At 37.1% G+C, this 15520-nt stretch overlaps 1 protein-coding gene across 8 annotated transcripts in view; it reads left to right on the forward strand.

The window, feature by feature from the left end:
- Window positions 1–1026: 1026 nt before the first annotated feature.
- Window positions 1027–15520, forward strand: part of runx1t1 (RUNX1 partner transcriptional co-repressor 1) — a 105148-nt gene continuing 90654 nt past the window's right edge. For 5 of the 8 annotated variants that reach the window (XM_063061408.1, XM_063061413.1, XM_063061418.1 and 2 more), the window contains exon 1: window positions 1599–2354. In XM_063061408.1, the coding sequence (XP_062917478.1) occupies window positions 2327–2354 (28 nt within the window). In that variant the 5' untranslated portion in view covers window positions 1599–2326. Of the gene's footprint in view, window positions 1317–1598; window positions 2355–5694; window positions 6006–15520 lie in introns of those variants that run through there. The other 3 variants (XM_063061434.1, XM_063061442.1, XM_063061450.1) reach the window with 2 other exon arrangements.

Below are 15520 nucleotides of genomic sequence, written 5' to 3' on the forward strand. Positions count from 1 at the left end.
GTACAGTTCTGTGCAAAGCCTTAGCCCCAGATATATATGTAGCTAGGGTGACTACGACTTCTGCACATTCCTGTAGTAATTTTATGTATTGGACTGTACTGCTGCTGTGAAAAGAAAACAGATTTCATAACATATGTGAGTGATGCTAAATCTGATTCCGATATGGTTATCTATTGTGAACTGAGAGTGGGAAGGGGCAGGGAGAAGAGGATCATGGTTGGGAAAAGGGGAAGCACCAGAGCGACATTCTGTAATGATCAATAAACCAGTTGTTTGGACTCAAATGACCTTGCCTGGTGTCTCAGGCTGGGTGTGTCTGCACCCGCACCACTCCCCGCCCTGGCACTCCGTCTCTGCAACCTGCCCCAAACTCCTCCCACAGTACTCCACCCTCACCATTCCCAACATTTTTTGCTCCAGCTAGCTCTACAAACACACTCTCTGCTGACAAATACAACACTGTGCAAAGGTCTTAGGTACCCTAGCTATAGATATGTGCCTAAGACTTTTGCACAGTACTGTAGATGACAAACAACAATGGGCCCAGCACCGAAACCTGAGGCATAGTCCCTTCAGCCTGAGAAACAACCTTCCAGCAGCACCTTGTGTTTTTTAACCATCAGACCAAATGTATATCCAGTAAACCTGCTCGTTCTGGATTCCGTGCCATCCAACTTCCCAGTGCAGCCTGCCATGTGGAACCTTATCAAAGGTTAAAGTTGTTTGAAACCAATAGAACTGAATAAGAGAATGTAATGTGAATTATGTGATATTTCTCATTGTGCATCATTAGTTCAATGTCTACCATCTATTAAGTATCAGGGGAGAGTCACTTCCGTTTAAATTTTCTGTACTACTCGGGGATACACTACTGACGTGTATCAGCAACAGCAGATATTATATTTGTAAAGACTCGGCATGACACAGGGAGAATTGTACTTATAGGGCTCTAAGCCAAAGACAGTCTGCAGTTCAGCTGAACTGCTGCTCCTTATATTGTAGTGTAGATGGACCAGAGTTGGCAGCAACGGGTGTTATTCTCCTGTTGTTTTGGGGAACGTGCTGCTGTTGTTTGGAGCAGGTGGCAGAGCCCAGCAGGTGGGGACCGAACGCCTGGATCTGCGAGGGCAGCGGCTTCCCCTGACAGGCGGGGCGAGCGGTGCATCCTGAGTGCAGACACAGCCGGCGCTAACGGCAAAAGCAGGCTCTCTCCCACCCCCGCTCCCCACCGCCCTTCCAGTTCAACAATTAACCAGTGCCAGCTTTTACACTGAATTCTTCTTGAAGAAATTCCTCGTCTGGCCCACATAGTTGAGGTACTGTGTAAATAACGTGCATATTTTACCTATAATGATATTTTAAGTAGAGGTGAAAAAATCACGTGTTAAAATCGTACATTTGTATTTTGCATGCAAAAAAATCAGAGCGGAAAATGCAGCATCGGCGCAGCTGTGTTTCGTATCGTTTAGCTAGTTGAATGTTATGAAAAAAAAACTAACAGACTGGAAATAAGCCAGCAGAAGGGGGATTATGATGCCGATCTCAGAGTAGCTGGATTCTGGAAGTCCCGTTTTAATAGCAGATCGCGATAAGACACAGGGAGGAAAGCCAGGAGCTCTCGCTGGAGCAGATGGCAGAGAAGGAAAGTGCTTGAGCCGAGCCCGAATGCAGCAACAGCAGCAGCCCTTCCCTCTGTTCCCGGCAGCCGGGCTTGGGAAAGCATCACCAGGGATCAAGGCGCACAAACACAGCTCTCAGGCAGAGGGGAGGGAGAGAGAGAGCGAGCAGGAGACACTCCACCAGTTTATTGTTAACATATTCTTGACCTCCTGACCTCCTTCACGACACAGATGTCTGCTCTACCTCTTTCAACTCCCCCTGGCTAAACCCCACCCACCCCGCACCTGGGGAGTGAGGAACCAGTTTCAGAGCCAGGCTGCTTTGCGGATAGGACTCCTCATTTCAACTGCTAGCTGCTAACAAGACTATCTACCGGCTGCGCACATCTATGGAGGGCGGCTGCCTGGAGTTTGTCTTCTGATCTGACATCGTCACGGTCGATGCTGCCGGGGCTGTTAGCATCAAAAGGAAGCAACACGTTTATATTTGTTTTAAAGCAAACAGCTTCCCCCCACTTTCCTTTTCCCTAAAGTTGGCAATAGTCCTTCTTGCTGGGGAGATCTGAAGTTTTCAGCTTTTTCTTCAGTTGGCGCTGAGTTTTACTTGTGGACGGATCTGCTTGGTTACAGGAAGAAACTTACATTCTTTCCTCATTGTATATTTCGTGGCGGAGGTCTGGAAGTTCTGTAATTTAATAAATATACGAATGGTTGGAATCTCTGGATCTTATCAACGTAAGTATGGCTCTTAACAATTGTCCGAATAGTACTTTTCTCTTTCTTTAGCGTCAGTTTAGTTCTCGGAGCATTCAGACTGCAAGTTACGAGTCCAGACCGTGCAATCGTGGTATTTTGATTTTCTGTGGCGTGACATTTGTCTGATTTTTTGAATCAAATTGTACAAGTCTGGTTTAAAGTATGTCTCTATTCTTTGTGGAATCGAACTGTAAACGTTATTTGAAGAAAGGGATCAAAATGAAAAAAAAATTACCATGATCTGATCTACATTAAATCTAATTCAATGGAAAGTTGTCAGACTGGACAGAGTTGTGCACTTTTAGGTTAATTATATCTCTTAAGTCAGCTACCATCCTTCTGTCAAAACAAGTGTCTAGTCCTTGAATTTCGGAATTCAGAAATTTCACCAGAGGTTTGCATAATATGTAAAGAACCGCAATTAACTTGTTTGATCTTTGTGGGATTTGATTATTAACTGGTGTTTAAAGTTCTTGTCGTTAGACTTTTGTTGGATCTATTTTCAGCACCTAATCCTATTATCCAGGAAGCATTACATCTGCCTTTGTTTTGGGCTACAGTTATGCAATATAATAATAAGGGATTGGGGCAAGGGGGAATGGCTCCACCTGGAGAGTGAGTTGCAGGGTAGTTAGTTCTTACTACCCTTTCCTGTCAAATCGTATTTTCCCCTTTTACAAGAAATGCATTCTAAATGCAGAGTATTCAATGCAAAGCCCAATTCATTAAGATTCTTAGTGACTGCTTTAGTTGTGAGCAGCTCAGACTGAAAGAAAGTTAGCATCTGCAATTTTGCATTTGAAAACATGAGTTGTCGCAATTGTCAGTTTCATCTTTTGACTTACTTTGATGGTTTTCCCAATGCTGTTCATTAATGGAGATCTTTTGGTTGTTAAATGGAAGGTTAATATATTGTTTTGAGCTTTGGATTTCAATTATAAGCTTGGTCTTTGTTTTGTGGGAACTTGTCACATGTGCTGTGATCAAGATGCCTTATCAGTTAAATAAAAGGTGACTTAGAACATGCTTTTTGGGGAGGCCAGTTCTCATGATTACAATCAGAAGATGGAAATGGATATCAATTTATGTTTATGGTTTGGTAACCTGTGATCAAATTAATGCGAATGTTATTCTTATTGGATATTAAATTTGCTTTGCTGCTACTTACGCTTCAATAGAAACTGCCTGGAGTTTATCTAGAGAAGGGGAACACATATTTTTGAAATTCCAACTAGTTTAATTCAATTACCATTGCGGGACTCTTCAATATTTATTTCGATCTATTTTTATTTTCAAATTAGTTTCTTTAGTTTAAATTTGCCTGTATGTTATATAGGAGAACATACTTAACACATTAGTTTAGAATAGACTTTAACACTGAAAATCATTTTGAGGACATTAAACCAATAAGGCTTCCCACCTGTTGCATCCACAATCATTTCAGTGAAGTTTATTTCTGTTTCTCTGGATGAGTAGTTAATTGATACTGACAGAAACAGGAAAATTCCACAGACTTAACTTTTTTGGAATGCTTTGTTTCCTCAGTAGGTTTAAAGAGTGCGTATTGTTTTAAATGGTCCATATTATGGTTGCTATTCCAACAGGGTGAAGAATTTCACTCTTCAGAGGGGCATAACACATATCATAACATAGCACTTAGTTATTCAACTTCATATAAAAAGTAAAAATAGGAGATAAATGCTAACTTAACATCAATGGTATTTTATTAATCTTTCTTTCATCCTGTAAAAATTGTTGTGATCTACAACTACCATTGCAGAAGATTATGGCTTTTATCTTGTATATACTAAATTTATGAAAAATGATTTTATAAAATAAATCCTAATATTGTGCAGCAGATATTGCTGGGTAGAAGATTATATTGAAATGTTTCTTCTTCATTTTTAGAGAGAAACTAGTTTTTTTCCTGTATTATATTTCAGAATATTGACAAGATTTTAGTTTGTTGGAGCTAAAAATGTGCTCTCTAAGATTGATAGAATTTTGATGTTTATAAATACTGCATGTTATGAGCCAGTCCAGAGAACAATAATGCAATTGGTTCTCGAATTTACTGCAGGAAGGAGAAGGAACAGCATCCCCTAGTGAGAATATAGTGCTGAAAGTATTCTTCACAACAAAGCAATATAACATTTGATCCAGAGTTATATTTGTTGAAATACTGTATGACATTTATCACATTTTAAAATCATATCTGTTCAACAGTTCTTCAATCTGTGAAGCAGATCTAAAGTGCTTTAATTTATGCAAGCCCAAGAAGTTATCCAAGAACAAGGATAAAAATGCACTTTGCTTAAGTGTAAGGATATTAGTGATTCTAAATTACAACAAATTTAATTTTTATATTTCAATGAATTGGGGATGTGTGTGTATAATTACGAAGGTGCTAAAGTACATTTTAATATTGATTTTATTATCAGTGTCCCTAACTTTATTATTAATGTGGTTAGGTCTGAATACAGGGATTATTTAATTGGAAAAGCATCAATTTAATTTGTTATGGGTAATTGTTTTACTAAGTGTTGAGTGGGGTTACTTACATGGTGTTTAAATAGAACAAGGCTCTGTCCAACTTCAGTAGCGGTCTGTAAGTGTAGAGGGCTTGCATCTGTCAATCCACACTAATTATAGATTAAGGCTAAAGAAATGAAATATAAGCAGTCGCTGTCAGTGATTACTTTAGCTGTTCTAGAAATCGAGTATTTGTGAACTGCAAGCATTTAGAAAACAAAATATTGACTCAATGATAATTTTATTGTTTCCATTAATAGTCATTCCATCTTGTAATTATTGTTCTTGGCTATACATCCGAACCTTATTATTAAAACTGGATTATAACTCCAAAAATGAAGGCAGTAGTTTGTCTGGTGAAAAAATGTTCTCACAAGGTCACTTTTGTAAGTTAAATGTTATTTTAGTTTGTCATGCCCATAGTCATATCAATGAGGCTTCCATGTTATTGGATTAGTTGTGGATTTGTGACAGAGCCTTTTTATCTACCATATTCATAGTGGTGCCAAGCTTTTCATCAGCTTTTTTATATAACAGTTCTGCTTTTCCACTCACATCATGGCAATGTGCTCTCACAATTTGAGCAGTTTTCCACCAGGTGACAGGTGTCCTGCCAGGCTGCAGTTGGCCAGGAGTCCATTTTCTATAATCCTCAGTCCGTGTTTTCCCTTTGAGTTGCCAATTAACTTCTTACACACCCTCTGTTTATTTTCCTGGATCCATCTGGGCTGAGCTGATATTGTAATCACTCTAATGCACATTGCCTTTCCTTCACACACAATGTGCCATCATGACGAGCCTTTTATTTTAGATAAGCCGAGGAAGTGTGTTTAATGAATACAAACCCGTTGTGCTGGTGTGCACTCTGCCAGAAGGTAATCTCCATGAATAGGTGCTTTCAGTGTTTGGAGGAGATGCATAAGTCGATAAGGCTAAGAGTGAAGATGTAACCTGTTATCTGCTGCTCCTCTTGCTGGCAGTGAATTTACATTTAAAGATTAACAGTGAAGAAAAGCTGCCTTTTGACAAGGTTAGGTATCATTCCTGGTCTTGACAGTATCTGACATCACCTAAACCATTTCTGCAGGACTTCTAAAGGTGAGATTACCAGAGTCGTTATCTTTAATTGGGTTCAGCATTCCATCTCGGACTGCTTTCTGTAGTGTAAAACTAAGTACTGGGAGATGATAATGGAGAACAAAGGATTATTTATTGATGTGGTTTTATAACCATTAGAATACTAAAGAATATGGCCAGGGTAATGACTTGATTTGCTATTTCATTATGTGTAAATTGTCTGAAAATAGTCTTGCCTCTCACAGAAAAACCAATAAAGCTCTTGAAATGAAGAGGCAGAAAGCCTTTGTCTTATTTTGATGGGATACATTTGATAGCACTCGCTCTCTTGTGTTGTAAGGCTGTAGGGACTGGTGTGGGTTTGTTTAAATATAGGTAATATTGCTCAGATAGCATAAAACACATGTAAAAATGGTTAGATTATTTCAAATCAGCAACAGAATGATTTTTAAAAAATTTATGATTTGTTTTTTTTGCACGGTGTGAGTATTTTGTTTTGAGGTATAATTGCAACTCGTCAATAGATTGAAACAATGGAAATCATTATTTACTTCTGGGCATATTGGCATTTTGTGTCCGTGGCTAGCTCAGTGTGTGGTGAGATATTTTAGGATCTCACTGGTTACTGTATACAAATATTGCTGTAACTGACCTTTATGTCCTTAGACAACCCAGTTGATGTTTGCAGATTCCTCCTAGGGAGTTATTATTTAAACAGGGGTATTACATTACATAAGATGCAAATACATGGCCTTGTAACAATTTAAACCTTCTTGAATCAGTTCTTATATTATATCATTCAGTAAAAGAGGGAAATTTAAAGCCTGGTGTAATGCTGGTCGGTCTAAATCATCTGCCTTCTAATTGTGGGTATGCGGATGACTTTTAAGAATATTCAAGACTATTATTTTCATGAAATTGTTGAGCTTCTGTTTGATCAGCAGGTGCTGCTAAGATGAAAGCCATGCACAAATTATTTCAAGGGTAAAAAGTGTCGATTGAAAATGAATGTGATAAAAGAAAGAGCAATCCGTTTTCTGTTTTCAATTTGTGCAAAGTTTGAAGAGGTATTCTGCTAAACTGCCACATCTGTTCCATTTTGGAAATTGCAGTACAAGCTCCTATAAATAAAGTGCTTTTTATTGGTCTAAATAGCTTGAGTTTACAAAATGGACAAAAATATTTCCTGTGGAATCTTGATAGTAATTTGGCTCTGCGTGACATTTTCTTTTTAGTAATTATTGATAATTATGGAAGTGATTATAAAGATGGTAGCAGCATTTTTGCTAAAGAAAGATGGAAGATAGTACTACTGCTAGAAATGTTGTATTTAATTATGAAAATCAAGTCTGAACATTAGTACCTAGATTAACTATGCATTTTGTTTGGGTTTTTGAGTGGTGTATTCATGTTCCAGCTTTTGAAATGGATTCCATTCTTGATTTATGGAAGTACTGGAGTGGCATGTGTCTTATGACATTCACCTACTGTATCTTCACACAGTTTTATTGAATTTCATGACTTAGTGCAAACAATACTGAGACAAAAAGCACCTGATTCTGAAATCTAATTTTCTCAACAAGCATTATAGCTACTTCTTTCTCCTCTAGAGTTTGCAAATAAAGAACAAAATTTTAACTTGTACCTTTCAAATATCATGTAATTTTTATAATATCACACAATTTCCCAGCTTTATTTAAAATTTTAGTACCTTTACATCGCACATTTAATCATATTTCTAATTAGGAATATAAGGCAAATTCTTTGATTTGAAATAAAAGAGAAACATTTGTGAGGTTTTACAATGGAAGGTGGTAAAGGAGGATAAAAAATGTTAATAATGTAAACCGGCGATACATTAGTTAAAAAATATACCCTAAGAAATAACTCAACCCCAGTAAGCACTAGTGCACTTGCTCACATATTGCGTTTGCAGTTTGCTGCTGAGTTCATTATTTGCATTAGTAATGCAATTATTAAATAAAATCTCAGCACAATAATGTAATTGTACAGGTACAATTAAAATACTTGTAAAAATATTCTGAAAGGAGGAGGGTTTGGTGGGATATTTCAGAGTGGAGCAATATAAAGAAAAAATGTATAATATTTTAGTGTTTAATTGTTGTAGAGTTGCCTGGAGGCATTTTAAAACTTGGTTTGCTACATTGCCTTCATGCTCAGACGCTCAGCAGATGAAATCAGAAAATCATGTTTGCAGCTGGGCAATTACAATGGTACCCAAAATCTGTGACTATTGACCATGAACGCAGATGCCTTCAAAGTTATATTTTCTTGCATGTGGAGGTTGTTGGCATGAAACAGATGCCTTCATTTTTTTTGAGAAGTCAGCCTGTGGATATAATTGGTTCTCTCTTCCCATCCTCCAGGGAGAGTCTCTCACAGATGAAATCAGATGAGAAAAAAATTCGCACAAAGCAAACGTATTCATGGTTTAACCGCCCGGTGCTGCAGACAGTCAGTGACTAGATTCCCTCATATTTATGGAATAAAAAGTAACAATGTCGACATTTTTTTCAATTTTATTACTGTAATAAAAAATCAATTTGGCATTACTGTAGCTAATATGTATTTGCATCTGAACTAAATTATATATACAATAGTGTGGATGATTTTAAAATCCTTTTCTGGCAAAGCTAAGCTTTTACAAAATGAGTACATTTTAGCATATGGTTGGAATCAATCAAAAAATATCTTGTGCGTGCAACTGATTACAGTACCATCTGCCATAAAAAGTCCTCAGTTGGCATCTTTTTTTACATAATGTCAGTAACACAGGAATCATTTTATTTTAAAAAAAACAATGATTGGCTCCTTCTTCATAGTAAAGAAAACTTGGGCTTGAATTCAGATAAACATATGGTCTTCATCAGTTCATAAGCTGGTAAGAAAATTGATGCTGCTGCTGTATTTTGGAATGGCGATGTTTTAATTTCCTCCATTTTCAGACCAATATTTAGTTAATGTTATGACTTGTGTTTTTAATTTTTTGTGCTAAGTTCTACAAGTTGATCACTTCAATGGAAAATCAGTATTTCCCACTTTTTTGTTGATCATTTTTATTTGGTAAAGCTTTGGCATTGGCGATTAATTCCTTTGGTTATGGTAGTTTGGCACCTGGACAATTGGTGCTGTTTTTAATTTGCGAATGTGTTTTCGCTTGAATGAGTTTGCCAATCTGTTTGTTTATTGTGCTGTGGACCACCACATAAGCATTGTGACTGGATATCAGAGAGAGGGCAGCATCATTGCAACAATTGAATATAATATATATATTTTAGAATTTGTAACTACAAAGTGGTAATTTATTCTGTCTTGAATGTTTTCTGGTGATACCTTGAGTGGTACAGAAAATACATCTCTGCAAGAGGTACTTCATTTATTCAGGGCCATTAAAATCACAGAACTGTTAGCGCACAACCCATTTCACATAGTGTTGATGCATTGAAATCTTTTACACCATCCCTCCGTTTTGTTCCATTTCCATAATGTTTTATACCCCCATCCATATATATTTTTTTCCAAAACCAATTTACATGATGTTACATCATCTACCTTATTAGTGACTTGTGGAATTAACCCTCTACCTGGAGAAAGAAAGTTATATAACATGTCTTTCTTCCTGTGATAATTATCATTCTCTGACTTTTGGTAACAAAAGGAGATAGTTTATAAATAACATCTTCAATGTTCTAAGGCTGTCTCAAAATGCATTGAACTGATGCAATTTTATTGTGCACACAAGGACATAAAATTGCTGCATATGGCAAAGCCCTATTAATGTAAAATGATTAGATGTTAAGGTAATAGCCTAGAAATTGGAGGAATTAGCACTTATTTTCAAGCATGAATCACACACAAATATGATTTAATATATGTAAGGTGGTGTCAGTGATCACTTCTGGGTGAAATTGCACACTTCAGGATATTGGCCCAGAGATAATGTGCAACTCATATTAGTATGGCCATTATTTTCCTAGCATTAATTTTGCAGGTAATGTCATATGCTAAATATTACATACTTTCCCCTTGTCAACATAAGTAGGGGCTTTTGGGTGCAACCAACAAACTTGTTAGAAAATTCATAACAAACTAGGAGTATGTTGTACTGAGAACATTTGGACATTTTGACATTGTTTCCACAATGGATCTGCCAGCCCCAAACCTCAGTGCTGGTTGTTCCGTCACAAACTGAAGATTTTTATATTCTGCACATCAAAGCCACGTCAGTAACATTCCATTCTTTGAAGTGATTTGAATGGGGCAGGCCATCAGGGAAGTATGCCGGTTTTCCCTTGCATTTTCCTTCATATCCAGACTGACCTTTTATGCAGCTGCTTGTGGTTGCCTGCAGAAAAGTTTCTTTGAGATCTGCAGTCTTCTCAGTGATCATTATGGCAAAGGCATATTAAGTTAGGAGCTTCACAGTCAAAATGTTGGAGGAATTCAGCAGGTCAGGCAGCATCTTTGGAGGGAAATGAACGGCTGATGTTTCTGCCCAAGACCCTTCATCAGGACTACTTCTTGTGCTGTTCCTGTCAGGGCTATGCAGGACCTATTTTAGCACATGATTCCATAGAGATGTGATTATGTAGTGATGTTTTAAACATTTTTAGCCAATTTCAATACTACTGTATTCTATTTCCTATTGGAAATATACTGTAATTTTAGTACACAAAAAAGGGTGTTGGGTATAAGCGTAAGTCCTTTCCCTTTCTTCCTCTAGTCGAAATACTACATGGGATCTTATATGATCACCTGAGTAAGCAGAAAGGTTGCATGTGAATGACAGTCTTGTAGATCCACGCTTCCATAACTTTGGAGTATTGGTTTAGTTTACAATGAGGCTTAAATTCACAAACCTCTGATTTGTAGGCAAGCTTCCATGAAATGAGACTAGATGACACTTAATGATTTGTTACCTATCAGAGATAACCTTTTGATATTTACTCTTAAGTTTTGATAACTAATGGAAAAAATCTTTCATTGTTTGCCATCTCAAACTGCTTCATAATTCTGTGTTGTCTGATGTTCACTGCAGTAGAGTGGTCTGTATTTATATGGCAGTTACCTGACAAAAATAGAGTAAAGGGTTCCCAAGTATTTTAAATGTAATCCCTTCAACTCTATGAAAAGTGAAAGTTACTTTCATTTACTTAGGTAGTAATTTAGGTGATCTTTTAAGTACATCGTGCAGTTTTTTTATTTGTATGCAGCTTTCATCCTCGTTAGTGGTGTAAAGGGCTAGTTGTTAATTAGCCTCTTGGTTTCTGGATTTTCTTAATCATTATTCATAATTTGATATTTTTAGATATAGTTTGTTTACCTTGACTTTATATCTGGGCATGTTTTTTGGAGTTTTTTTTTTACAAATTTAATGTAAGCTCTGTGTTTTGACAGGAAGGGTTAGTATTCCATCGATGCTGTAACAATAGGATAAATGTATGATAGCAAGGAAGGACTGCACTATCAGGATGTCTTTTTTGGATGAAACATTAAACTGAGACTCTTTCTGCGCTGTCAGGTGATGTAAGGGATCCCAGGGCACTATTTTGAAGAAGAGCAGAGGTGTTATCCCTGATGTTTTGGCTAATACTTATCCTTTAATCAACATCATTAAAGCAGATTATCTGGCTGTTAACAAATTAGTGTTTATGGGATTTTGCTATGTAGGAATTGATGCTATGTTACAGCAGTGAGTTGAGTTCACAGGTACTTCATAAGGCTTTTTGGAAACATTCCAAAGTGGTGAAAGGTATTTTCCAATTGTAAACTCTTCTTGTGCTCATAGGTGGTATTGTTGATGGTTTTTACTTTAAATATGCTTTTGCAAATGCTGTTTGCTATCTTGTGCTTGTATACCTGCCTCTACTTACAGATATACGGTTGGTATTTGAAATTGTGTTAAAAACTTAATCCTGTAAATTGCCAATCTGAAAGTGACTGTGGTTGTAAACTACTCACATGTATTGGTAGCATTGACAAATTATTCATGAACACATGCTTTTGCATGCTGATCTTGAAACATTTCAGTCTGGCAAATTTCTACTAACATCTAAAGTTATTAGTTTCTTTTGTATTATTACATGTAAAATCTAAATAATGCTGTTTTTGTTACCAATGGAAGTGAAAATTAAATGAGATTTCTCCCTGTTCGTAAAATCAGAAAGGGCTCCTAATTATGAGAGGGAGGGTGCAGTTTATTATCTGGTTCTCATTTAGGCCTTTTGTCGGGGTAAAGATTGATAACCAGGCTAGAGGCCAAAGTCATCTATAGTTTGAAAAAGACGAAGGAAATTAGGCGAGGAGTAGCAGAAAGGAGTCTGGTCAAACCAGCAAAACAATTGGAATTCATCAAGTAGAATAGGAAGGCCAGTGAAATAGAGAAAGGAACTTTCATTTGAATAGAAGATTGGCGAGGTAGCCAAAAATGCGACTTTGTATCTTCAGCTGCTATTTCTGACTTGGGGCATTGTCTCCCTGGAGCTCTTATCTCAAATTCCTGGATTTGAACTTCTTACTTCCTAAAAATGAACAAAACAAAGTGAAGCAAAATAAAAGCAGATGCTGCTGCGAATAACAGCATGCTTCTTCTGCAGTTTCTCTTTTAATCAGTCCACATTCTGGAAACAAATGTATAAGAAACCAGCCTTCGATGCGTTCTCAAAAAAAAAGTTCACCTTATAACCACACAATCTCTAAATCTTCCCATGTTTTCTTTTAACAAATATAAAGTTGTTTTTTTTAATCAGATTACCAACATAAATTTAGGGTTATGATTCAAAGAAAGAAAGGAATGTTGAAAGAATTTTTTTCATTGAACTTCTTAGATTGGAGTACTTTATTGCAGCTGGCTAATGAGGCAGGGAATACAGCACTATTTAAAAACACATTGGATACATATCTGAAAAAAACATTAAAGGATATAGATGACAGAGATGCAAGTGGGAAGTTGGTGTTGGAATCAACACAGTCCTGATGAGATTAACAGTTACCTGCAGATATATTTCAGTTACACCAGTTAGTAATCACTGAGTCCTGTAAAAAAGCTACATTTCTGAAGTATGCCAAGGCACCCTGAGGAAGATGTTGTGCATTTATTGCCTTATCTGCCTGCAACTCACTTTGAACACAATTTGCTCCCAGCAGCTCCATAATCTTATCCAGAACTATTGTCAAACAGCTTTGTGGAGATTGAAAAACTCAATGAACCAAGCTTTAAAGAACCATCAAACCACATCTCCTTGTTGGACATCCAGGCACAAAATTTAGGCTGGCATAATTGAAGCAGCATGGAGCTGCTTTCCATTGAAGCAGACTCAATCTAAATCACTATCATATGGCCACTGTCATAATCAAGGTGAATGAGACATGTCTGTAATTGTGCACTAAAGAAATCCACCTGAATATCATTGGAGAAATTTAGCTGCTTTGCAAAAGTAGTGGAAGAGACCAAGTGGGATTGATCAGTTCCCTCTAGTGCTTTACAGTTCTGAGATCCTTCTAAATACCTTATTGGAGCTTCTACTGGTTTTCATCTGGGGAAAATTCAGTAGATCTTGGAAGGATGCAAGTACTGAAATAATTTGTGGAGACAGGATCACCCTTTCATGTAGGAGATGTGCTGTATTCTCTATCTCACAGTGTATTGGTTGGAGTGTCCAAGACTTGGATATCTACCCTGTTTTGATAATTTTGAGCTCCCTGTAACGGTTAATGCACACTCCTTCTGTGCTCTAGAGATCTTGGCCTCTGCTGCCTGCATAAATATAGCCATCAGCAAAACAGGTTTAACTTTTTCTTCAAATGTTAATTGCTGAAGCTTTATATTTGGCATGAATTACTGGTAAGGCACACCTATCTAAAACACTGAATGCAAATTTATACATGTTGTTGGGGATGTTACCTTACCTGTGACTTTGCCTATAATTTTCCACAGGAAGATAATTTTGAACAGAAGGAGGACTCAATCAGATCAGAGCTGACGATCAGTGGGCTCTGCTACACTGATCTGTCAAAACTATTTTCATCAGTGAAGGAGGAGGGGCAGATTTATACAGTGCATTACATTGGAGTTACTCATTTGTACTATTTTTATTCAGTGGCGTTTCGTAAATTTGTACAAGCTGTTGTATAGCCCAGAGGAATGTGGTATTTGTAGTTCTTTTGAATTTTTAACCCTCCATCGGGTACTATTTGTTTGTGTCACATGAACACCAAAATTGATTAATCTGCTTCAGTGAGGAGGGTCATGTTTAAAAAGTGAAGATTTGATGTTTGTAAGTGTATTTAATGAATAGGCATCAGTTCATTCAGGAGTTCAATATGTATATATTGGACATTTTTGGTAATATAAAGAATAGTGTTATTTGTCACATGTACATCAAGACGTCAAAATGCACAGTGAAATGCATCTTTGCATCAACGACCAACACAGTCCAAAGATGCATTGGGGGCAGCCTGCAAGTATCACCATGCTTCCAGTGCCAACAATGCATGCCCTCAACTTACTGACACTAACCTGTTCATCTTTGGAATGTGGGAGGAAACCAAAGCACGAGGAGAAGACCTAAACAGTCATGGGGAGAATGTACAAATTCCTTACAGACAATGGCAGGAATTGAACCCCTCAAACGTTGGCACTAACCGCTACGCTGCTGAGCTGCCAAACCGATCCAAGTATGTGTTGAAAGCATTTTTTCTTGAAAAAAATGAAAAAATACTTGAAAGCAAGTATTTCCATTTTTCTAGCATCAACGTAGCATGTCCATAGCTTACTAACCCTTACTAACCCATTCGTCTTTGGAATGTGGGAAGAAACTGAAACATCTGGAGGAAATCGACGCATTCACGGGGAAAATGTACAAACTCCTTACAGGAAGCGCGGGAATTGTTCCAAGATTGCTAGTGCTGGTGCTGTAAGGCATTATGCAAGCAACTATGGTACCCAATCTAGTCTGTTGGAGAACAATAAAATAAGACTGATTGTTTAATATGATATGAAGTCCGGCAATTCACTGAAGTGTGGTGGGCTTTTTAATTTTTAGAATTGCATGTTAAGATGAAACTTCAGTGTTTTAACCCTATTGCTTCTACTTGTTTCAGGAGTATTATTCCCTGTTCTGCATCATTAATGTCTGTAATGTAACTACCCTGTTTTACAATTCCACTGTTTACCTTCATTCTAGTCCTTCCTTTCAGAAAATTCTTAGAATACTTTAAACTATAAGTTACTTATTAAAGATATATGATAATATTCCTGACATCCCTATAAAGAATGTTTTCTAAGACCTACAGTTTCACCATATTAACAGTATCTGAGTTTACAAAGCATATCCTTTTGTTTTTGCTATATATAGTTGTTATGCTGTGGGTTTGGCATTGCAAAGACTTTTTCAACATAAGACCATGTTTGATTGCATTGTACAAATCAATGAGTGCAGTCTGAAAATACTTTAATCATCATGTCAATAAATAATAACCGGTCAATAAATAACTCAGATTCAAGCTTCCTTTGT

This window comes from Mobula hypostoma, chromosome 1 (assembly GCF_963921235.1).
Source record: "Mobula hypostoma chromosome 1, sMobHyp1.1, whole genome shotgun sequence".
In the NCBI taxonomy this organism is placed as follows: Eukaryota; Metazoa; Chordata; class Chondrichthyes; order Myliobatiformes; family Myliobatidae; genus Mobula; species Mobula hypostoma.